General features: G+C 50.9%; 1 protein-coding gene across 4 annotated transcripts in view; it reads right to left on the bottom strand.

The window, feature by feature from the left end:
• Positions 1-4,843: 4,843 nt before the first annotated feature.
• The window catches only part of DNAI2 (dynein axonemal intermediate chain 2), a 28,886-nt gene continuing 11,590 nt past the window's right edge, over positions 4,844-22,139 (bottom strand). For 3 of the 4 annotated variants that reach the window (XM_073235874.1, XM_017643976.3, XM_017643991.3), the window contains 9 exons: positions 21,834-21,976; positions 20,731-20,844; positions 14,039-14,178; positions 13,038-13,160; positions 10,649-10,872; positions 8,320-8,455; positions 7,673-7,819; positions 6,662-6,883; positions 4,844-5,588 (listed from right to left, as the gene is read on the bottom strand). In XM_073235874.1, coding sequence (XP_073091975.1) covers positions 5,499-5,588; positions 6,662-6,883; positions 7,673-7,819; positions 8,320-8,455; positions 10,649-10,872; positions 13,038-13,160; positions 14,039-14,178; positions 20,731-20,844; positions 21,834-21,976 — 1,339 coding nt within the window. In that variant the 3' untranslated portion in view covers positions 4,844-5,498. The remainder of the gene's footprint in view (positions 5,589-6,661; positions 6,884-7,672; positions 7,820-8,319; positions 8,456-10,648; positions 10,873-13,037; positions 13,161-14,038; positions 14,179-20,730; positions 20,845-21,833; positions 21,977-22,139) is intronic. The other variant, XM_073235875.1, reaches the window with a different exon arrangement.

Below are 22,139 nucleotides of genomic sequence, written 5' to 3'. Positions count from 1 at the left end.
CGTGATGCCAGCCTGTGCCCTGGGACTGGCTTTCCCGGCTGCCCCTGAGGAGCATGTGTCAGGTATAGTTATTAATAAACAGTGGCAGGAAGCCACCTGTGGCCCTGGATTTGATAAATAGATAAACCAAGTAAAGCTTGCTGGAAACCAAATGCTTCTGCACGGGGCCCCCAGGCCTTATCCTGTTCTCAGACCCAGGCTGCCCCTGAGGCTGCACGCCGAGGCCGGCCCATTTGCAGACGGGCATGCTGCAACGAGAATCAGGTAAGTTTGAAGATGTGTCTTGAAAATGTGTTGTTCGGACAGAAAAAATTTTCCCGGCTTGCATATCAAACACCTGAATCTAATCTCTTTGGCTCAGCCCCTGGTCAATTGGCCTACAGCTATTTTCTCTTTCTTTCCTATTCCTCCCTGTGAGTATATCTCACCAGGGTGGCCCATGGAGGTAAAATAAGAGAAGCGTCTAAGCAGGAGGTCCCAGCCCACCTTGCAGACTCATTACAAAGTCACCTCTATTCTCAAAGCATTTCCCCCTCTTGCCTTCTGTGCTTTTGTTGATGACACCTCCATCCTCATCCTAGCCTCGCCTCCTAGTCATTTCTCCCTTTTCCTTTCGCCTCATTGTCTGTATTCAACTCCTGGAGCTGCTGCCTCTGCCAGGGTGTCTCCTCTTCCTCCTCCCCTGGCTGTACCCCCAGGCCCGAGCTTTTACCTGTTCTCCCCTGTGCATCATCCTGGCCTCTTGCTGTGGCCTCCCCCACTCGTGAAACATTGGCTCTAACGCGGAGGTACCTGCAGATACCTGGCTCTGCACAACCTCCTTTCAGCTCCTGCCCGCCCCCTGCTCCACTTCTGCTCTACCCACTTGGGTTCCCATCCGTCTGCACTGCTAGTCTGTTCCCACACATGCACAGGTGTTGCTCCTACTTGCTCAGGTAGCACCTGCCTGGTATACCCCTTCCAACTTCCGTCGGATTCCTGCTGGTCCCCTGTATCAGACTCCTCCTTTGTCCGCAGAGCTCTAACTTACGCCCTGAAAGACCCATGGCAGTGAGCCCCCGAGGGACCCAGGCGCTTAGTGAGTGCTCACATACGCTCCCCGCTCTAGAACTCTCCTACCGCCTGATGCTCCTCTGGGCCCGTTGCTTCTGTCCCTCCTCTGCAGCCACCACCACTGCCCACGTCCCATTTGGATGGCCACTGCAGCCTGCATGGCCTCCCTACCTTCCAATCCACTTCCACCATTTTCCTTCTAAAAGACAGGTGGGCGTCGTCACCTCACGTGAGATCCTGCCGCGGCTCCCCGTCGCCCTCCTTACTGAGCCTGACCCTTGGCCCGGAGTCCCGGCCCTCCCCACCTCATTCTTGGCCCACACCCCCTGCTCTGGGTGCCCTGCTCTCTTTGGCCGTCCTTTCTGTCCTGGTGGTCCATCTTCTGTTTACATTTGTCTGCCCAAGTCCTTTAAAAGTCATCTTACGTGTCCCCTCCCCCTTTTCTGGCTTTTCTGAGCTCATTGAGATCTTTATTCATTTACCTTAAGTTTCCACTGGGCCAAAGCTCCCTTACCTGAAAAGGCCGCTGCTGCACACCTGAGCTGTGGATGTCATCAGTGACCATTCTTTTCATGTAGCAACATTCTCAATCCCAGATATGTGACATTCTCCACCTCCTTCAAACCCACCTGCAGTTGGAACCCACTGGTTTCAGTGAACCCTGAGCTCTTCCTAAAGCCCAAGCCCCCCCACCCCCCGGGCCCAAGGGAACTTGCCCACGGTGACGGCTGTCCCGGAGGGCCACCGGGTGCTTCCACGTGAGGGAGGTCACACACAGGGACTGAGCGTTCACTTCGAACCCAACTGTGGTGTTTGTGTTACATTGACATGTGTCATTTCATTTACTCCCCCAGAAAATCCCCCAGGGCAGTTAACAAAGTTGCAAAGAGGTTAGTAACTTTGCAGCCATCACCCCAATCCAAACGACTACCTTCTCTCACCTGACACCCCAGTGTCCTCCCAACCAGTCTCTGGGCTGCCTCCCTCCATCCACGAGCAGCCCAGTGCTTCTGTAAAAATACAGATCTGGCCAAGCCAATCCCCCTTCCCCATGGCCTTAGGGGAAAGGTCAAATCCCTAGTGAAAACTCAAGGCCCCGCCTGCCTGGAGCCTGCATGTTCCCCAGACACTCCCCGATCTCCAGCCCTTGCTCACTGCACTTCTGCCACACTGACAGGCAGGCAGACACAGCCACACTGGGTGTCTTCTCTCCTCTCCCTGGACTCCTCCACTGTATGTCTCCATAGTCACATATGTGCACGGATGCACACACACACACCGCCTGGCTGCCTCCTGCCTGTTCTGAGTCTCAGCTTCATTGTCGCTTTCCCCTGGAGGGCTCCCTGACAACTCCTCCCCCACCTGGAGGCTATGTTAGTTCCTCCTATTATCCCTCTCATAGCGCCTTGTATATAACTGTGTAACTATAAAACTGTATAACTTGTGTAACTATAAAATGTTACTTTGTACCACCGTCATTCTGTATTTGCCTGTGTGTCTGTCAGCTCTGTCTCCTCCGTTAGCATACAAGCTCCGGGAGGGCAGCGTCTCTGTGTCTGGTTACTCGCTGCTCTGGCCGGCACCTGGCACAGTGCTGTGTGAGGGCAACGCTACCCAGAGGGCAAGGTCTGAGCTTCATGCAGACTTCCGTCGGCCTCTAAGAGGCATAACACTGCCTCGGCTCACCACTCCCATTTCCAGCTCACAAGCCCTTAGCACCCAGAGGGGCTGGCTCCCTGCTCTCTGGTTCTGGCAGCCAGAGAAGAGCCAAAGGGGATGCTGGTCTGACCCTGTGGTTGCCTCTGTGCCCCTCCACCCCCAGGTCAGTGTCATCCCAGCAGCCTCTGGGTCCCAGGGACTGCTTAATTTTGTTTCTAACAAAGCTGGTGAGGGGAGCTTCTTCAGAGTCCTGCCCTGGGGCCCAGGGTACAGTTGCCTCACAGACAGGAATGTGGGGCAGCGATTCCCTGGTAGCCCTCTGGGTTGTCGCAGCTGCAAGCCGAAGCAGCATCAATCAAGTGGCATATTTATCAATCAAGTCAGCCGATAGAACAGGTCTGAGAGAAGGAGCACACGCTCCCTCAGGTGTGTACGGGCAGGAGGGACCTCACTGTGCCAGGGACACCTGCATCCGGCTGCTGCTTCTGCCACTTTCCGACCTGGCTTGAATGTGTCCCTGCACACAGGTGCCATTGTCAGCATTCCACATTCCACATGCCACATCCCACACCCACGGTGCAGGGTTTCCAGAGGCCCCTGGTTCTCCAATGATGTATCACAGTATATTTTGCTCCCCTTGGGGGAGACTAAGCAGCAGGTTCTGGGTGAGGCTGGTGAACGTGGAAGTGAAGGGCATGGCTGTGAGGACAGGGAGCACCGGGTGTCGCATTCAGAGGGCCTACACTGCCCTTTGCCCAGTGATGTCTGTAGGGTCCTCCTCTCCTCTCCCACGCCCATCCCTCAAACGCCACCACGGCACAGTGGCATTCTGTGTACCCACAGCGAAGGGTTTGCAGGCCCCCGCAGGTGGCTCACAAGCACACACAAACCAAAGGCCAAAATTCTAGCATGTTCTCCCTTGGAGCTCATGGTCCCAGCCACTTACTGAGGGCCCCGTCAGTGTGCCCAGGATAGTGAAATGAGGAGCTGTGACTTTCCCTGGGATATTTTATTTGGGCCAATTTTCTCAGCTGGGGTTTCTCAATCTCACTTGGCACTACTGACCTGTGGGACTGGATCATTCTTTGTGGTGGGCCCCTCCTGTGTGCTGTAGGGTGTTGAGTGACACCTCTGGCCTCTAGTCATTGGATGCCAGTAGCATCCTTCTAACTAGCTATGTCCAGAATGTGCCCAGACATTGCCAAATGTCCTCTCAGGGGCAAAATCACCCCCAGTTGAAGCCACTGCTCTATGTGCAGCTCTATAGCTTCCTGTGTCCTCGCACAGTGAGGGACCTATCACAGGAGACTGTGCAGAGCAATATGTGTGACATGTGGGCATACTCTGCCTGGGTGGCAGTGCTGGGCAGGGAGTGGAAACCTGGCCGGCCAACTATTCTTCCTGGGAGGCCCGGGCATGGCATGCCTTTGAGTGTAAGCTCTAGGGCGGGCACTGTGGGCTGAAGTCCAGTTCTGCCACTTGGTCCCAAGAGACTCCGGCAACCTACTCCCTCTCTCTGTGTCTCAGTTGGGACAACTGTGACTCAGGGATTGATGATGGTGATGGCACTCTTCTGGGGCATAAATGTGACCCATGGTGATTGTTATAACAAGGTCTAGCCACAGTGACAATTCACTGTTTTCTTTTTTTCCTTCTTTGAGCACAAAGGGTGACTGCCCTGGGTTCCTCCTCAGTAAGGTTCTTAACATAGGCATTTTTTAAAAGGTGCTTTGGGTCCCTGTCAGGACCTCCTGATGCCCACAGAATGAATGGTAGTTGGGGGCCTTCTCCTGGTGCAAGGCTGGCTTTGAGGGGCTCTCTCGTCCACTGACGGCTCTGGCAGTGGTCACTGAACGTTCTCTGGTACGCTGTGGTTTCAGGGCAGCCATGGCCCTCTGTGGAGCCCCGTGGGCCCTGCCCGGAGCCTGGTCCCCAGGTGACCGCCCTGCAGGGCCGGGCATGAGCTGCCAGGCTCCTGTCCCCTCCACCAGCTCTGTGACACGGCAAGTCCCCTCACTTCTCCCGGCACCTGCCTCTTCCTCTGTGGAGTAAGAATGGTCAGAGTACAAATATTCCTGGGACTTTATAAAGGAATTACATGAGATAACATGAAAAGCTCTCGGCGCAGGGATCATAATGAACACTGACTGTGAGTGTTACTGTTAGTTTAATTTGACAAGAATGAAGATTCTGGGACGCTCACACATGCACAGGAAGCACCGAGCTGCTGTGAGTGATCCACGTTCACGCTCTGGAGGTAAACATGCCTTGGGGAGTTGCCGAGAAAGACATCTTTGAAGGGGACAGACTTTCTGCTCCCGGGTGGCGTGTGGATGGGGAGGGTCAGTACAGAAGGACAAACCCATTTCCTCACCCACAGTCTGCCTGAGACCCAGCCATGGGGCTTTGCAAGCTTGGGAAGGAAAATGATTGTCGGGAAAGCCCCTGAGAAGTGAATCCAGGGGGCCACGCAGGGCCAGGCTGAAAGACTGGGTGGGATCTGAGGTAGAGTAGGCCGGGAGGTGCATGGGGTGACTGAGATGAGGGGTACAGGGATGAGCCCTCCCTCCCTCCCTCTGGGGTCTCTGGGGACCGGGCTTGGTGAGTCAGGGTGGGCCAGAGATTTGTGGGGTGTTGGGATTGGCTCAGGGCCCTTTTGTTCCCTGGCCTTCTCCAGCGACACTTTAAGGGAGGAGCCTAGTCCTCTCCCTGTAAAACTAGGGCAATGCTGAGAGGCAGGAAACAGAGGTGAGGGTGTGCGCAGGGCCGCGGTCACGGCTGACCTTCTAGACCGGCATCTCTCCGCTGCCGCCGCCTCCCTTCTCCCCTCCGTCCTCTCCCTCCATTTCCTCCTCTGCCTCCAGACTTGGTTGTTCCTGCCAAGGAAAAAGCACAGAATCGTTGGTGGGGGGCAGGCCTCCCCTGCGCCCTGGGAGTTTAACCACAGAGGCCAAAACAGCCAACTGGTTGAAGCCTGGGTTGCTGTGAGCCCAGGAGACCGTGAGGTCCTAGTGGGTGCTCAGGGCCAGCTGGTGCTGACAGTGGGCACGGCCACGGGCACCTGACACTCTCAGGTACAGAGGTCCTGCTTCTGCCACTTGCTGCCTGGGCAACCTTGGGCTAGCTCCTCCTGGACACCTCACCCGTCAGAACAGTGGCTGGGACGAGAAACAGTGGGGGTAAGGACCCAGCACTGCTTTCTCAGCTCTGACCCCAGAAATTCTGCCCAACTGCAGAAAACTAAGAGTTACAAGAGGTGCATAGCAGCAGGCAGAAGAGGGCGGGGTCCATTCTGTGAACCTTAACCCCTCCTGAGGCTCAGCTTCCTTGTCTAGAGTGTTCAAGCTGCTGTAAGGAGCACATTTTGGGACCCCCAGTACCAGGCATTGGAATCTGTCAGCCGCACTGTGCTGAGGAAGGTGGCCACTGTTGGCACTGCCTTCTGGAGGGCTGGGAGGCAGGGGTGGGGCGGTGGCCTGTGGCTGTGGGTCAGAAAGCTGGACTCTAGTGTCACCTCTGGCGTAAGTAGGGGGAGCCCTCTGCTGCACCTGTACCACACGGTCAGGGGGAGCGCAAAGCCGCTCATAACCAAAAACGTCCACAGAGGTCAGGAGGTGGCGCAGTTACTTCCTCCGTGTGCTCACTTATCTCGGCCGCCCCATCTGCCCCGCTCGCCTGAGACCTCCCCACACAGCTCTTCGAGCAGGGCCGGCCCACCGTGGTGGGGAGAGGATCCCAAATGGCCCTGCCCTCAAGGGCGTGATGGCCATTTGGAGACTTCGGATTCCTCAGAAGGAGGGAGCAACTCCCCCCGTTTGCCGGACGGACAGATTACGGTCCACGTGGCCAGGCTATTTGCTCCTGGTCACCTGGGGGGCCAGTAAGCAGGCGGACCCCAGGCACCACAGCCTCTGCCCGGCCCACCCCCGCCCCCACGCGAGGCCCCTACAGGCTTTGACTTCATGGCTTCCGTCTCCCTCTTCTTCAGCTCCGTGAAGATGACGTCGAAGAACTCCTCCTCCGCCTGGGTAACGAGCTCCTCCAGGTTGGGGGCGGCGCCCTCCTCCCTCGGCTCGTCGTCCTTGCCCGCCGCCTTGCCCTTCTCCTTCAGCCGCAGCTCCCGATGCTTGGCCTCGAGGAGCTTCTCCCGCCGGGTCTCCCGCTCAAACATCTGGGGACACGCAGGGCCGGAGGGGCGGTGGGGAGAGCGCAGCAGCCAGCGGCTGGCTCCCGGCACAAGGGCCGGGCTGTGCTCTCCTTGCCCCACCCGAAGCAGCCCCCACAGGGATCTGCAGAGGGCTGACAGCACGAAGGGAGGCTGGATATTGTAGTGGGAAGGCGGGGCACGGACGCCAGTCACTCAGCTCCAAGGAGTGCCAAGGACACAGACGACAGCGGGAAGAACACCCGTTGGACCTGTGCAACGTGGCAGCCCTGGCCCAGCGCAGGGGCAAGCTCCATGGTGGGACCCCCATCTCAGGCAGAGCCAGGTCCTCAGTGTGCCCACAGCTCTGGGGAGACACTGCCAGGGCTGCCCCGGGTTGGGTATAATGACAGATCTCAGCCCTGGGACCCCTCCCCAGGGCAGCCCCCTTTCGTGTCTTCTCTATTGGCACTCTGCTAAGCCTTCATTTGATAAGTTCTGCCGCAAAAAAATACATTGTTTCAAACTAGACAATCAAACCACTTTGACAGCTGGAAAACAAGCCTGGAGAGGTCAGGGGAGAGGTAACACAGCCCATAGCCACTTAGCTACTGTGAGGTCAAGCCGGGTGGGTCCACACACCCTGACCCCCTTTCACAGTGCTCATCTTAGGACACCACACCGCCTCCCCCCAGAAGTCCACGCATTTCCTGGGAGGCGGGAGGGAGGGGCTCCTTTCCTCTGACTAGCCTGCTCTGCCGAGGGCCCAGGTCCGCACGGGCTGGGGTGCGCCTCGCCCCGGCACCGAGCACTCACGGAAGAAGCTATGTTTTTCTCATTCCTCTGCAGGGTGCACAGCCCACTAGAGACCTCCAGCAGTGTGGTCGTCCCCAGCTGGGAACCACAGGCTATGAAACAGCCGTTGTCTTGCACCCGCAGGCAGAACAGGGCCTCGTCACACACCTGTTGAGGAGCCAGGAAGACCCAGGTGAGGGAGAAAAGAGGAGCAGAGTAACTCTTTGCTTGTCTGATTATCTGGCCCCTGGGAAGCCTTAGCCAAGCACCCCATCCAGACACCCTCAGTGACTCCTGCTGACCCACTGGATGAAATTCACACTCTGAGACTGGCTGTTGAGATTCTTCGTCCCCCACCTTACCCACCCCACCATATCAAGCTACCCCTTCAGTCCAGCCCCACATTCATCCTGCAGTTTCCCAAACCCCATGCTCCTCCCTGGCCCCAGCCAGTAGGTTGAGGCTCTGGTTATGCTAATATGATAACATCAGCTCAGCCTGGAAGGGTCAGCTGCTTGGAGCCTGCATCCAGGGCTCCTGCAGGAATGGGTCTGGCAGGACAAGAGGCCAGGCATCCACTCTTTTTTCTTTTTAAATTTCCCCCAGGGGATTCTACCAAACCACCAGGGCCTGAGGCCCGGATGCCTGGGGAAGGCAGTGTTCCTAACCTTCAGGCTGAGGGCGGGATCACACTGCTTGAACACAAAGTCCCAGATGTCCAGGGTCCCATCCATCTTAGTGGTGAAGAAAACTGCTGGCCTCACCGGGCTCCAGGCGCCATCAGTAAGGTAGGCCATGTGGTACCTGTGGGGAGCCGGGTGCCACCAGTCAGGGATGCCGTGGGACGGGCAGAGAGGCTGCTGAGCCACGGCTCTCCTCCCCCAGCCCTGCCAGGCTCCAGGGTCTCATTGCTGGGCAGGAAGTTCTTCCTCGTGTCTGACTGCCAGCCATGCCGACCTCATGCACCCACAGCTCCCTGTGTGTACGTTACAGGGCTCTGGATATGGCCTTTCCTGGGAGCTGGCCACTGGTGTTTCTCCACAGCCAACTCCAGGGAACGGGCATGTGTTGCTGGATCTGGGCCCGGTCCTCCAGCCTTGGGACTCACTGAATGGAGTCAGAGGAACGATGTGCTCAGAAAAGTTCATGATATTGAGATTAGAAGAGAGCTATACTTCCTACTTGTTTCAATCTAGATTTTTAAAGATTTCTGCAGTAAAGAATGAAATTGGACCCTTACCTTACACTACATACAAAAATAAACTCAAAATGAATTAAAGATTTAAACACATGACTTGAAACCAAAATACTCCTGGAAGAAAACAGGGGAAAAGCTCCTTGACTATAAGATTCTCAATAAGAGAATGTATATAATAAACATAATGATATATATTTGAATAAGAAATTCGGCAGCGAACATGGACCATTTAAACACATGTGCAGTATGCGTACGCACTCACACACATCCCCGTTAGTGATGCTGCTGCCCCCAGGCTGTGGTGGGAGACACCCACCCACCATGAGACTACATTTCCCAGTTTCCTTTGCAACTAAGTGTAAGGACCGCTGAGCCACACAGAAATGATCAAGACAAAAGAAACTATCTGGAGATTTTTGACAAACAGTAAGTAATTTTTAGGATAAATATGTCCCAAATAGTGCATGGAATACGCTTACACAAAAGAAAAATGTTTTTTTTTCTGCAATTCAAATTTCACTTAGGTGTCCAGTGTTTTTATTTGTTTCCCTTTATGTCCCTGTGCAGGAAAGGAAGGAAGCTGCACAAACTATAGGCCACAGGTGCACCACCTCCCTCTGGGAGCAAGCCTGGAGAAAGGCCTGGGAGAGGGCAGGTGCTCTGCGCATCATCACTGCTCCCCTCTCTGCTAGCACACACCCTGCAGCTGCAGACCCCAAGGAGTGCTGGAGGCTCTACTTCCACTCAGAACCTGGGTAGGCAGTGCAGAGCCCTCTAACTCGCTCCCAGACCTGGAACAAATGCTGTCCTCTGTGCTTCCATTCCCATCCCTGTAGGATGGGGAGACTGGACTAGATTTCTGCTTCAAAAGCAAAGACAGGCTGAATCAGAAGGCTTGGGAAGATCCTTAACATGCTCATTTCTGGGCCAGACCCAAGATCCAGTGCAGCAGAACCTCAGGGCTGGGGCCCTGGAATCTGGATTTGAAAAAATATAACTGCTCCCAGGAGATCCTGATGCAACTGGATTTGGGAACACCTAGAACTGAAGATGCCCATTAGGGTCACAGTGGCGTTGGCATTGCAGGAGTCTGTGATTGCCTGGGCTGGAAGCCCAGGGCCACACATCTGAAGGCCAAGAGCGCAGCACTCCCCCAGCCCCAGCCTGGGCTCTGGGCTCTGGGCTCAGCCTGCACTGCAGCACCTCTGAGGAGCGGGGTTCACCCTGGGCAATGGGGCCATCCCAAGGGGGCTCAGCCTCACGGCATGCCCTTGGCCTCTCTCTGGGCAGGCTGGGTGAGCCCCCAAGCTTCTCTGGTCCCACAGTGGTGCTCACGGCCCTGTCTTCAGCCCCCTTGCTGCTCGTCCCCGCCCACCCTGGAAGGAAAGGAGAACCCCAGGCTCCTGCTGAGGCTCCCAGCTTCTCCCCCAGGCTTCCTGGGTTCACACCCAGCTCTGCTCCCCACCAGCTGAGAGACCAGGGGCAAGTGGCCTTGTTTCTTGTAGCTCCAGTCCCTAGCACAAGCCATGAGGTGACAAGAGCAACACTGCCTACCCTTAGGATTGTCTTGAGGGGTTACTAAAATTAACCCATGGCTGCTGTTATTACTAACCTGAGCAGCTTGAAGCGAATTCCTTTATGAAGTGGCTGTCAGTCACTGCATGACGGTGGGTATTTGTGGAGGGGGGTTTTCTCCATTTTATGGTGGGCACACAAAGGCTCAGGGCACTCCGGAGCTGGGCCACCTCTGTCCCCTCCACCCCCTGCATCCCCCTCCGGCTCCCAGCCTCCCCGCTTACTTGGTCCACATGATGGGTGACTCCCGGCTGTCTTCTGACCAGATGCGGGCGGTCCAGTCACCAACGGTCAGGAAGTTCTTTGGGTAGAACGGGTTTCTCTGGAGGGCATAGATGGGGCCATGGTGGCCTGAGAAGGTGCATACGATCTTCTCAGCTGCCGTCTTGGCCTTGCGGTTGCAGGAGACAACGATGCCCTGCTCGGTGCCCACCATGAACTTGGTTGGCTGTGGAGGGTGACACAGGAGTGGGGGGCTCTGTGAAACCCCAGCTCAGGGTTTAGCTGGCATGGAGGGCGGCCTTTAGGGCTTGGGGCAGGGAGTCTGAAGGTGCTGAAGGGCCTTCTGTTTAAACCTCTGAGTGGGCTGCGCCTCTTCTCCTCGTAGGGAGCTGCCCACTCTTCAGTGCCTCATCAGATCCCACCTTCTTCAGAACCTGCTCAAGGGCCCCATTCTTAAGGAAGTCCCCATGACCCGACCTGTGGAGAGTCTCATCTCAACCCTCTTAAAGTAGCACCACTGTGTCCACAAGGCACTTTGCTGGAATGATCCTGAATGTCTGTTTGCAGATGAAGTAAATGATTGAATGGATAATGTATAACATGAGCCTAGAACAGCCACCCCTCAACTGCAGCTTCCGGCTACTCTCTGCAGAACTGAGCTACATTGCACACCCCTGTCACTGCATCTTTATTCACAGCAGCTCAGAGGTGGAAGCAAGCCAAGAGTCCATCTGCATATAAATGGATAAGCAAAATGTGGTCTGTACACACAATGGAATGTTATTCAGATTTAAAGAGGAAGGAGATTCTGACACATGCCACATATGATGTGGATAAACCTCGAGGTCATTATGTTAAGTGAGACAAGCCAGTCACTGGAAAGACAAGTATCACAAGAGCTCACTTCCATGAGGTGCGCCGGGGAGTCAGACTCACAAGGCAGCAGGCCTGGGGGGCTGGGGCAGGGGAATGGGGGGCTATTTTTTCACAGGTACAGAGTGTCAGTTTTGCAAGATGAGAAAGTCCTGGAGATCCGTTGCACAACAATGTGCATGTACTTCATGTTACTTGCGTGTACACTTGAAGATGGTGAAGATGGGAAATTTAATGCTCTGTGTCTTTTACTGCAATTAAGAAAACCAACTGCAAAATGAAAAGGGAAGTGAAGACATGCAGCTTGAGAGGCCCGGAATCTAAGTAATAAAGTAACACAGGGCTCCTACGGGCTAGTGCGGAGGGTCCCAGGCCTGCCTCTGGCCACAGACTTCTCGGTGGGGTTGGGTGGAGGGCCTGGGCCTTGAGTCAGCGCCCCCGCTTCGCTGTGGTCTATAGCACGTGACATACCTCAGTAAGCCTCACCTTCTTTATCTGGAAAGTGGGGCTAACGTTACCTCACAAGATGGCCATGGGTGATCATTCAAGCTCATCACGGAGAGCAACAACAGGTGTCCAGGGACAGTGTGGGGACGGGGGACTAGTGGCAGCATAGTCATTATGTCCAGCACTTGGTCGGGAAATCCCCGATTCCCAGACAGAATGCGTTTCTGAGTCCTCGCCTCCACCTGCACACCCAGGGCTGGGGGTCAGTGCCCCCCAACCAGGATTCATCCCCAGGCTTGGGTGAGGACTCCCAGCGCTGGGGGGACGCCAGGGGGCCTCCACCTCCCAAGGGCCTGGGAATGATGTCACATGGCCTGGGGGCCAAACCAGTGACCATCCTGAAGGGGCCTGGCCCAGGCTTCGGTGAAACAAACCAAGAGCCAGTCTAAGCCAAGAGCCATCTGGGAAGGTTGTTTTCTTGCTTTGGTGGGAGTCTTCTTTCGTTCCTTCTAGAGGCTTCCCTCCTCCGACACATTCACATCACTGCCCCACTGTGGTATTTCTTTCCGTCCCTTCTCAGGTACTGAATGCCTTAATGATGCCTGTGCTCCAGTTTTCCAGGGAGCCTCCTCTGATCCTGCCCCCTTCCCCAGCCTCTCTCCTTTCCCCACGGGGAGCGAGGTGACCAGACCAGGGAGCCAGTGTGAGGCAGGGGCAGGGCCTCCTGGTGTTGGTCCTGCGAAGGGCTCCCCCCATAGAATGGGGCCTTTCCGGAAGCCTGTTGGTCAGAAAGCTTGCCTTCTGTTCTGCCCAGCCACTAGCCAAACGGCCGTTGTGAGCATCGGACGGCTTCCCTGCTCCAGCAGCTCCGCAGCCCCCTGCTGGCAAGTCGTGGTGAACACCGCCCAGGTCCGGGATGACCGCCTTGGGGATGCTCCCGGAGCCCCGCCGGGGCACAAGGGAAGCAGCAGCAGCCCCGGTTCACAAGCATGATCCGCTAGCCGCGGCCCGCCCTTGGCTCTGGCTGCCCGAGCCACGAACGTCGGGGAACGGAGCAGAAGGGACACTCACCAAAGTAGACTCGAACTCCAGAGACATGGCCCCCAAGGCATTTTCCAACTGCTCCTTTTTGGTGATGTCCAGGATCACTACCTCGGTGGGCTCGCTCATCTTTCGGATATCCCACCACATGACCTGGTGGCAGGCGAGGTGTCTGTGAGACCTGAGGCCCCACGGTCCTCCTGGCTTTTGCCTTCCCCACCCACTGCACCTTCCTGGGGCCTGTCTTAGAAGGGTGTGTGTCAGAGGCTACTAGCAACTGTACTTTGAGAATCACCGCTCTGGTCCGCAGTGCCAAGCCTGGACACCGTCGGAGTCATGGGCAAGTTCCATAAACTCCAGATGCCAGGGCCTCACCCCAGACTCCCCAAATCAAAATCATCAGGTGTGAGCCCTCGGATCTGTATTCTTAAAGGCTCCCCATGGTATGGCAACATATAGCAACAAAATGCACATATGCTTTGATTCAGAAATGCCACTGCCAGAAATGATTGCTGTAGACGTACCTTCACATATGTGCAATAATCTTTACACAAATACACTCTTTGCTACATTTTTTGGGGTAACAACAAAATATTAAAATCCACTGTAAGTATGGCATACCCAGTGCAGTCCTTAACAGGCACGGGCAATGAGTGCTGTATGAAACATTCAATCAAAATATGCTAAAAGAGAAACACCGGTGCAGAAGGATAGGTAAGATGCGCAGAAGGACAGTGACAAAGACAGAAATGTTTGCTTCCGTATGCAGAAGAAGCTGGTGCTGATGGGCACCCAGCATTTGGTCTGGAGGGGGAACAGGAGGCTTGTGGGCAGAGGTGGAGGGAAGGCATTTATTTCTCTGTCTGCCCTATTGTACCTTTTGGATTTTGTTTCATGTGCATGTATGACCTCTACTCAATTTAAAAATAAAATGCAAAAGGAAATGTTCCCCAGGTGATTCCGAAGGGGAACCAGGGAATGGTTTGCTGCTTCCACCCTCTCACCCTGCGCGGTGCCTGGCCAGTTGGTACCTGCCCGTCTGTGGATGCTGAGAAGCATTCGGTGCCCGTCTTTGACTGCAGCCAGATGGTGCCATACACGGGGTCTCGGTGGCTGAACTCAATTGTGGACAACTCTGCCACCAGGCTGCCCTTCCGGGTGTCCCAACAGGCTGGTCGTGGGGGAGAAATGCGAGGGAGGTGAATGGGGTAGAGGTCTTCTTCCCTGGTGCAGGGAGCAGGGCAGAGAAGGATGCTGCTGCTCCTGGTTTGGCAGGTATGTGACTGTTTAGAATCAATGCTATGTTCAAATTAGCTTGAGTTTCCTACTGGCCACCAAAGTGCCCACACGATCTTCTGTGGAAAGCTTCATGCATTCCTCTGAGCCTCTCCCACGGGCTGTGCATTGCACCAGGCCCTTGGGAAGCCGCTGGGTCTAGGACACGCACCATCCCTGAGAGGCGGGAAGCGGTCCTGCATGTACAGCTCATGCTGTGACTGCTCTGGGGGAGACATGTGGGGGTGGCCAGGGAAAGCTTCCTGGAAGAAGTGAGAAGGAGCTAAGGCTGAGGATGACCCTCGGATGGAGTGAGCCAGGCAGAGAGAAGAGTGGTGTCTCCACCACAGAGAAAGGCTCCTGAAAATAAGAGCAGTGGGGCCAATCTCCTCCACTGCATGAATTCATTCCCTGTACCCTCTGTACCTTTGCCTCCTCTGATGGGCTGCGGCTCACAGAGGGAGCGTCATCCTCTACTCCCGCCCACTAGTAGCGCATTACGTCTTCTGCTTTCCAGGAAAGACTTGAAGCTTATCTAGTTTTTGTTTTAATTTTCCCATGAGTCTCAGCAAGGACCCATCCTATTGCTCAGAGCTGTTTCTAGGAAAGATACTTCTGTGAAACAGCAAAAACAACAAAAAAACCCTCGAATCTTTACGTTTCTATTTGTGGAATACAAATCTAAGGCATTTGATCCTGGACCAGCCTGGCCTGGAAATGGGTTTTCTTAGTTAAGCCTGCTCTTCTTGGGCACAACAGTGCTCATGGGCAGGTCGTTCTATAGCCGCGGAGCCGCAGAGCCTGGGCTGTTCTGAGCTGGCATGAAAAGCCACAGAAAGGGGTTATGAATAATGAGCAAGGCAAGGCTTCTGAATAAATCATGGCAAAATAGCTCTGTTCGGTCTTTTAGAGCCCTGACACCCAGGTAATTTGGCAGGGAGATTTATGGGAACACATGTGTACCCCATAACCTGAGGTCATCCACCAGGGCGGAGACGGTAGACCTGAAAGGGAGAGCAGAGGCCACAGAAGAAAAGACAGCCTGGCTACAGAGAGTTTCTCAGAGGAGTTTTTCCAGCCATTCCAGCTTCTACTCCTGAAGGAAGCAGGGGAAGTAAGAGAATATGTCAAGGTAGGAGGGTGGGGGCCCTTTTCCCAACCAAGTGCAGTCCGTCCTTGGGGGGCAGGCCAGGGGCTTGAGTGTCTGGCTACTTCAGAGCCAGAGGTGCAGGCAGGCAGGAATGTTCAGGGCCCATGTGGGCAGGTTTCTTCTGAGCTCACCAGGGATCAAAAAGCAGTTTTCTGGCTGTGCCATTTGCAAAAATGGTGGAGTAAGGACCTCTGAAAACCCTCTCCTCCATAAAAGCAATGAGAAATCTGGCAAAAATGGTCAAAATCAACTTTTTCAGAACTCAAGAAATTATCCAAAGGCTTTCAGCAATCCAGAGAATGTTAATAAAGCAAAACAAAGCTGCTGAATCTTGGTAAGGACAGTGAGCTTTATGGCATTTTTGACTTGTCCTAGTTAAGATCCCGCACTCTCCAGGCTAATATTAACAAGACAAGAAAACAAGTGTTGACAGGATGTGGAGAAAAGGGAGCCCTTGTACACTGCTGGTGGGATTAAAAATTGGTGCAGCCACTATGGAAAGCAGTACGGAGGTTTCTCAAAAAATGAAAACTAGACATACCATACAACCCAGAAATTCCACTTCTAAGTATTTACCCAAAGAAAACAAAACAACAAGTTAGAAAAGATATATGCCCTCCTAGGGCATATACAGAACAACCAAAATATAGAACAACCTAAATGTTCACTGATAGATGAATGGATGAAAAAGTAATGGTACATATATACAAAGGAATATTACTCAGCCATAAAAAAGAACAAAACCTTGCCATTTGCAACATGGATAAACTTAAAGGGTATTACGCTAAGGGGAATAAGTCAGACATGGAAAGACAAGTACCATATAATTTCACTTATTGTGGAATCTTAAAAACAAAACAAACAAACAAATAATATAAATAGACTCAGGCACAAAGAACAGACTAATGGTTTCCATGGGGAGAGGGGAAGGAATGGGTGATATAGATAAAGGGGAAATACTAATTCATGAAAAATGTTCAATATCTTGATCTGGGAGATGGTTATATCAGTGCATACATATGTTAAAATTTATCAAACCATACACTAAGATTTATGCATTTCATTGTTATGTACCTCAAAAAAAAAAGATCCCACATTCTCCAGTTCTCTGGGAGCCTTAAAAAGTAACATTCTGCATTCCTGTTAAAAGCAGTAGCCTGGCATCCACAGGAGGGACCAAAATGGGACTGGAGCTCTTTCAAAATCTGCCATTTGAAGAATTGTCATTATTTGACTTGTCTGGTAGGTCCCTGGAAGACCCCCACTTGCCTGGTTGTCTGTATTCAACTTGACTTGGAGCTCGCACAAGAAAAAAGTCTTATTATAGAGGCAACTGTTGAAAATAATTATAATTACAAGCAATTGGTTAACTTTGCAGAATCTTGAAGTGGTGGATCACAGGGAAGCAAACAAATAGGCTAACTAAAAACATTAAGAGGAAATCCTGGAGAATAAGATGCCCATAGGGGCTTTGAAAATCTCCAACACATTCCTGGCGATCTAGAAGGCCATGTGCACATGTAGGGCTGTGTGCATGCTCAGGGCTCTGCATGTGCTTAGGAAAGAACTGAGAAGGCCTCAAACTTTCACTTCTGTCTGACCATGAGGCTCTGTGCAGAGCCTGAGGTAGAGTTGACAACTGTGTGGTTGAATGTTGAAGGCACGCTCAAGTCCACATACAGAGATCCTCAGGAAAGACTGGGAGATTTATTGGATCCAGGTGCTTAAAGAAATATCTGTCCAATCATTAACTGATCACTAAATTAACCAAGATTGTGGTGGTTGTACATGACAAAGAATACAGACTACACAGAATTAGTTCAGAAAACTCACAGAAGAAATAAACAAACAAGTACAATAAACAGCAACAAAAACCTTGGGAAGGTATGAGAATCTGATTATCAAAGTTGCCACATTATGTTACACAAAAAGACCTATTTTCTACAAAAAACTTACAAAAAGACAAAGAAACAAGAAAGTGTGGTCCATACACAAGAAAAAAAAAGCAATAAATAGAGACTGTACCCAAGGACACCCAGATGTTGGACTTACTAGACAAAGACTTTAAATCACCTATTTTTTAAAAATTTCAAGGAACTAAAGGAAAGTATGAGAATGGTATTTTACTAAATATCATAAATATCAATAAATAGATGGGATTATTTTAAAAAGAAGAACAAAATAGAAATTCTGTAGTTGAAAAATATATTACTTGAAACAAAAATTCAGTAGAGAAGCTCAATAGCATACTTGAGAAAGCAGAAGAATCACTGAATGGAAGGTAGGTCTCTTGAGATTACCCAGTCTGAGAAATAGAAAGAAAGGAAAATGAAGAAAAATGAAGAGAGCCTCAAGAACTATCAACATACCAACATACACACAATGGAAGTCTCAGAAGGACAGGAGAGAGAATGTAGCAGGAAGAATTAGGAGAAATAATGGCTGAAAACGTCCCCTATTTGATGAAAACCATTAATCCACATATCTAAGAAGTTAAATGAATTCCAAGGAGGATAAGCTCAAAGATATCCCCATTATATCCTAAACACATATCCTTTTGGCTTAAGCCAAAGCCATAGTCAAAGAAATAACCATAAAAGCAGCAAGGGAAAATGACTCATCACATACAAGGGACCCCAATAAGATTAACAGCTGATTTCTCACCAGAAACCATGGGGCTCAGAAGGCAGTGGGGTGACTTATTCAAAGTATTTAAAAAAATCTGTCAACCAAGAATTCTGTATCTAGTAAAATTATTCTTCAAAATGGAGAGAATAAGACATTCCCAGATAAGTAAAAACTGTGAATTTGTTGCTAGGAGACCTGCCCTACAAAAAAATATTAAAGACAATCCTGCAGGCTAATCTGAAAGTTACTGGAGAGTAACTTGAAGGAATAAAGAGCACCAAAGCAGATAAGTACATTGGCAAATACAAAAGACAGCACATATACTTTTGTTTGTAGCTTTTTTCTCTTATCTTATTTAAAAGACAACTGCATAAAGACATCATTATAAATATGTGATGATGTCCATGTTGTCTAAAGATGCAATATATATGACAATAACAGCAGAACAGAGGGAAGGAGGGGAGCTATACAGCAGCAAAGATTTTGTACACTGTTGAAATTAAGCTGGATTCATCCAAACCAGAATGTTATAAATTAAGATGCTAATTTTAGCCCCCAGAGCAATCACTTAAAAATTACTCCAAAATACATAGTTAAAGAAAGACAAGGGAATTGAAATGAAATGGAAAATATCTAGCACAAAAGTACATAGTTATAGAGGAACAGAGAAACAAAAAAAGATATGGGACACAGAAAAAATAGAAAAATGGAAGGTGTAAATGCTACTTTATCAGTGATTATGTTACATGTGAATGTTATATGTAAACTCTAATCAGAAGCAGAGATTTGTAGAAGAGATTAAAAAAACCCATATTCCAACTGTGTGCTAACTGTACACTATCTACAGGAGATACACTATAGGTTCAGACACAAATAGGTTGAAAGCAAGATGGGAAAAGATATGTCATGCAAATAATAAAGAGAGCTAGAGTGTCTGTATCAGAGATGACAGACTTTGAGACAAAAATTGTTACTAAAGACAAAGAAGGATATTATATACTGATAAAAGTGTCAATTCATTAGGAAGCAATAACAATTATAGACATGTATATGCCCCTGCTAAGGGTGGGGTATTTGTGTCCTCTCCAAATTCATATGTTGAAATCCTAACTCCCAATTTGGTGGTATTAGGAGGTGGGGTCTTTGGGAGGTAATTAGGTCATGAGGGCAGAGCTCTCATGAATGGGATTAGTGCCCTTGTAAAAAGAGATGCCACAGAGCTTATGTCCTTTCTCTGTTCTCTGCCATGGGAGGATACAAACAAGAAGGTGGCTGACTACAAACCAGGAAGTGGGCCTTCTTTAGGCATCAGATCTGCTGGTGCAAATGGAAAATTCTCCAGGATAGACCATATGTTAGGCCATAAAAAATATCTCAATAGATTTTAAGAGATGAAAATCATGCAAGCTTTCTTTTTGGACTAAAATGGAATAAAACTAGACTTGATCTTGGACTTTCCAGACTTCAAAACTGTGAGATGTAAATGTTTATGGCTTAAGCTGCCAGTCTATGGTATTCTATTGTATTAAGAAAATATACATCAGAATCTGTTGTGTTCTGATTAAGATAGCACCCACCAAACAACAGAGACCTAATTAATGTACATGAAGCAAAACCTGACAGAATTAAAGGAAGAAACAATTCAATGATAATAGTTACAAACTTCAATACCCCATTTTCTATAATGAATAAAACTACTAAGCAGAAGACCAACAAGGAAATAGGCTTGAACAACACTACAAACCAACCAGTCTTCATAACATCTATAGAACATATCATCTGACAGGCAGAATACATTCTTCTCAAGTGCAAATGGAAAATTCTCCAGGATAGACCATATGTTAGGCCATAAAAAATATCTCAATAGATTTTAAGAGATGAAAATCATGCAAGCTTTCTTTTTGGACTAAAATGGAATAAAACTAGAAATAAGTCATCAAAGGAAAACTGAAAAATTCAAATGTATGGAAATTAAACAACACCTACATGACCAATGAGTCAAAGAAGAAATCAAAGGGAAATTAGAAAATGCTTTGAAATGAAATGAACATGAAAATACAACATACCAAAATGTATGGGGTGCAGCTACAGCAGTTTCCCCTGACTGCCTCTCCCAGGATGGAGGTTCTTGGTGGTCTCCCTATCCCTTTGCCTCTAGCTGCCCTAGCCTACCTCAGGGTAGGTACTCAGTAAATGTTCGTTGACTTCACTTGACTATAATTTTCTTAACTTTTTACACTGAACTAATTTTAGACTTGAACTACTGGAACTGGAGACACTGCTGAGGTACCAGCAAAACATGACTCACGTGGATGTCTAGAGCTGGTCAGCTATGGAGAGTCCCCACCCCACTTCATCCTCCACAGCAAGCCTGGGCTGGCATGTGGGCCCTGGCTGGACAGTAGTAGAGGCTGGGCTTCCTCAGAGCTGGGGTGACTTGGGTTGGACAGCAGTAGGGGCCGGGCTTCCTCAGAGCTGGGGTGACTTAGGTTGGACAGCAGTAGGGGCCGGGCTTCCTCAGAGCTGGGGTGACTTGGGTTGGACAGCAGTAGGGGCCGGGCTTCCTCAGAGCTGGGGTGACTTGGGTTGGACAGCAGTAGGGGCCGGGCTTCCTCAGAGCTGGGGTGACTTGGGTTGGCTCCTGGTTAAGTGCCTGGGGTCCCTCCTTACCGATCTGCCCATTGTAGCAGCCTCCCAGGAGCACATGGGAATCTTTGGGGTTGTACTCCAAGGTGACAAGAGGAGAAGATGGCTTCAGGACAATTTCAGGCTTGTTGGGATTTTCTATAAAGCAGGAAAAGAAATTACCCCATCAGGCCTGGAAAGAAAAGGACAGGGTCAAACAGTTCAGCCCATTCTATAGGTGGGGCATGGCAGTGGGGATCCTGGAAGCCCCTCCTGTCTTTCTCCAGTCTGCAACCTCTGGTCCCTGGTGGCCAGAATCTAGTACTGTTGGCCCTTAGGAGCTCTTCTAATGGTTTAATTTTTGGTGATCAGGTTCCTCTGTGTGTGTCTGTGTGTGTGTGCTTGTATTTCTAGTCCACTTCCAGATTCCATAAGAAACAAGGTTTTGATCCTAGGTTTTTTACATAAAGCCAGCTCTCCTCTGACTTCCCCAAACCAGTTTCCTTGTCTGTATCCTGGGGATAATGATGGCTTCCATCCCTCAAGGACGCCCTAAGAACTCATTGAGCTGTTCAAGAGTGTAATGTGCTTACTTCTGAGCTACTAATGGCTATTAATAAGCACCTATACCTGCTAATAACAGCTAACAGTTATTTTCATATTGCAACAGCAAAGGGATGTCTGAGAGCATGTAGCCCACCATTGCCTGCTCCCTGCTAGGCTCTTGCCTTTAGAGTGAGCACTTCTGTCAACAAGGGCCTGTGCTCCCCTGTGGAAATACTGCCCCCACTGGCCATGAATTAAGGACAAGTCCCAGGAAAGGTGGGACAAAGGTGATTCCCCTTCACCTCCCCGCTGGGCCCCTGCACAGTCTGCTGGGGTCTCTATCTGAATTGGGATTCCATGGGGTCTGGTCTTGAGTGAACCGATTAAGGATCTGGAAGTGAAGGGAGCTCCCTGCCTCTGATCTGGCTCTGCGAGGCTGTATCTGAGCCCAGACAAGGAAAGGGTGAGTGTCTTCCTTTGAACCCCTTGCCCTCCCTGTGGGGGTCCCAGGCCCGCTGCTTCTGCCTTCCCCTCCTGTGCTATCGCTGGTCTCTGCTCTGCTCCCTCAGCCTTCCCTGGCCCCGGGACCCCTCTGTTCTCACCCAAGTCCCAGATGTATGACTCGTGGCTCATGCCCTCAGGCGCCCGTTGAAAATTCAAGCAAGAATATGCCACTGCCAACTTTCTGTTGCCATCGGGGTGCCAGGAGAGGTGTGTGGCTGGCCGCTTGATTTCCTGGGGATCCCTTTACAGAAGAGCAGGATGGCAAAAGACTGGAGGGCAAGGCTCCCCAAATTTATGAACTAACTTATTGCTTTATAAAATCCAGGCATATTTAAGCAACTGCATTTACTCAGAGAAATTGGTTTTAAAAACAAAGTTACAGGACTCCCTTAATTGGAAAACTG

Source organism: Manis javanica, chromosome 4 (assembly GCF_040802235.1).
Source record: "Manis javanica isolate MJ-LG chromosome 4, MJ_LKY, whole genome shotgun sequence".
In the NCBI taxonomy this organism is placed as follows: Eukaryota; Metazoa; Chordata; class Mammalia; order Pholidota; family Manidae; genus Manis; species Manis javanica.
Note: the sequence above shows the minus strand (reverse complement) of the source record. Positions and strands in the feature narration are given on the sequence as shown.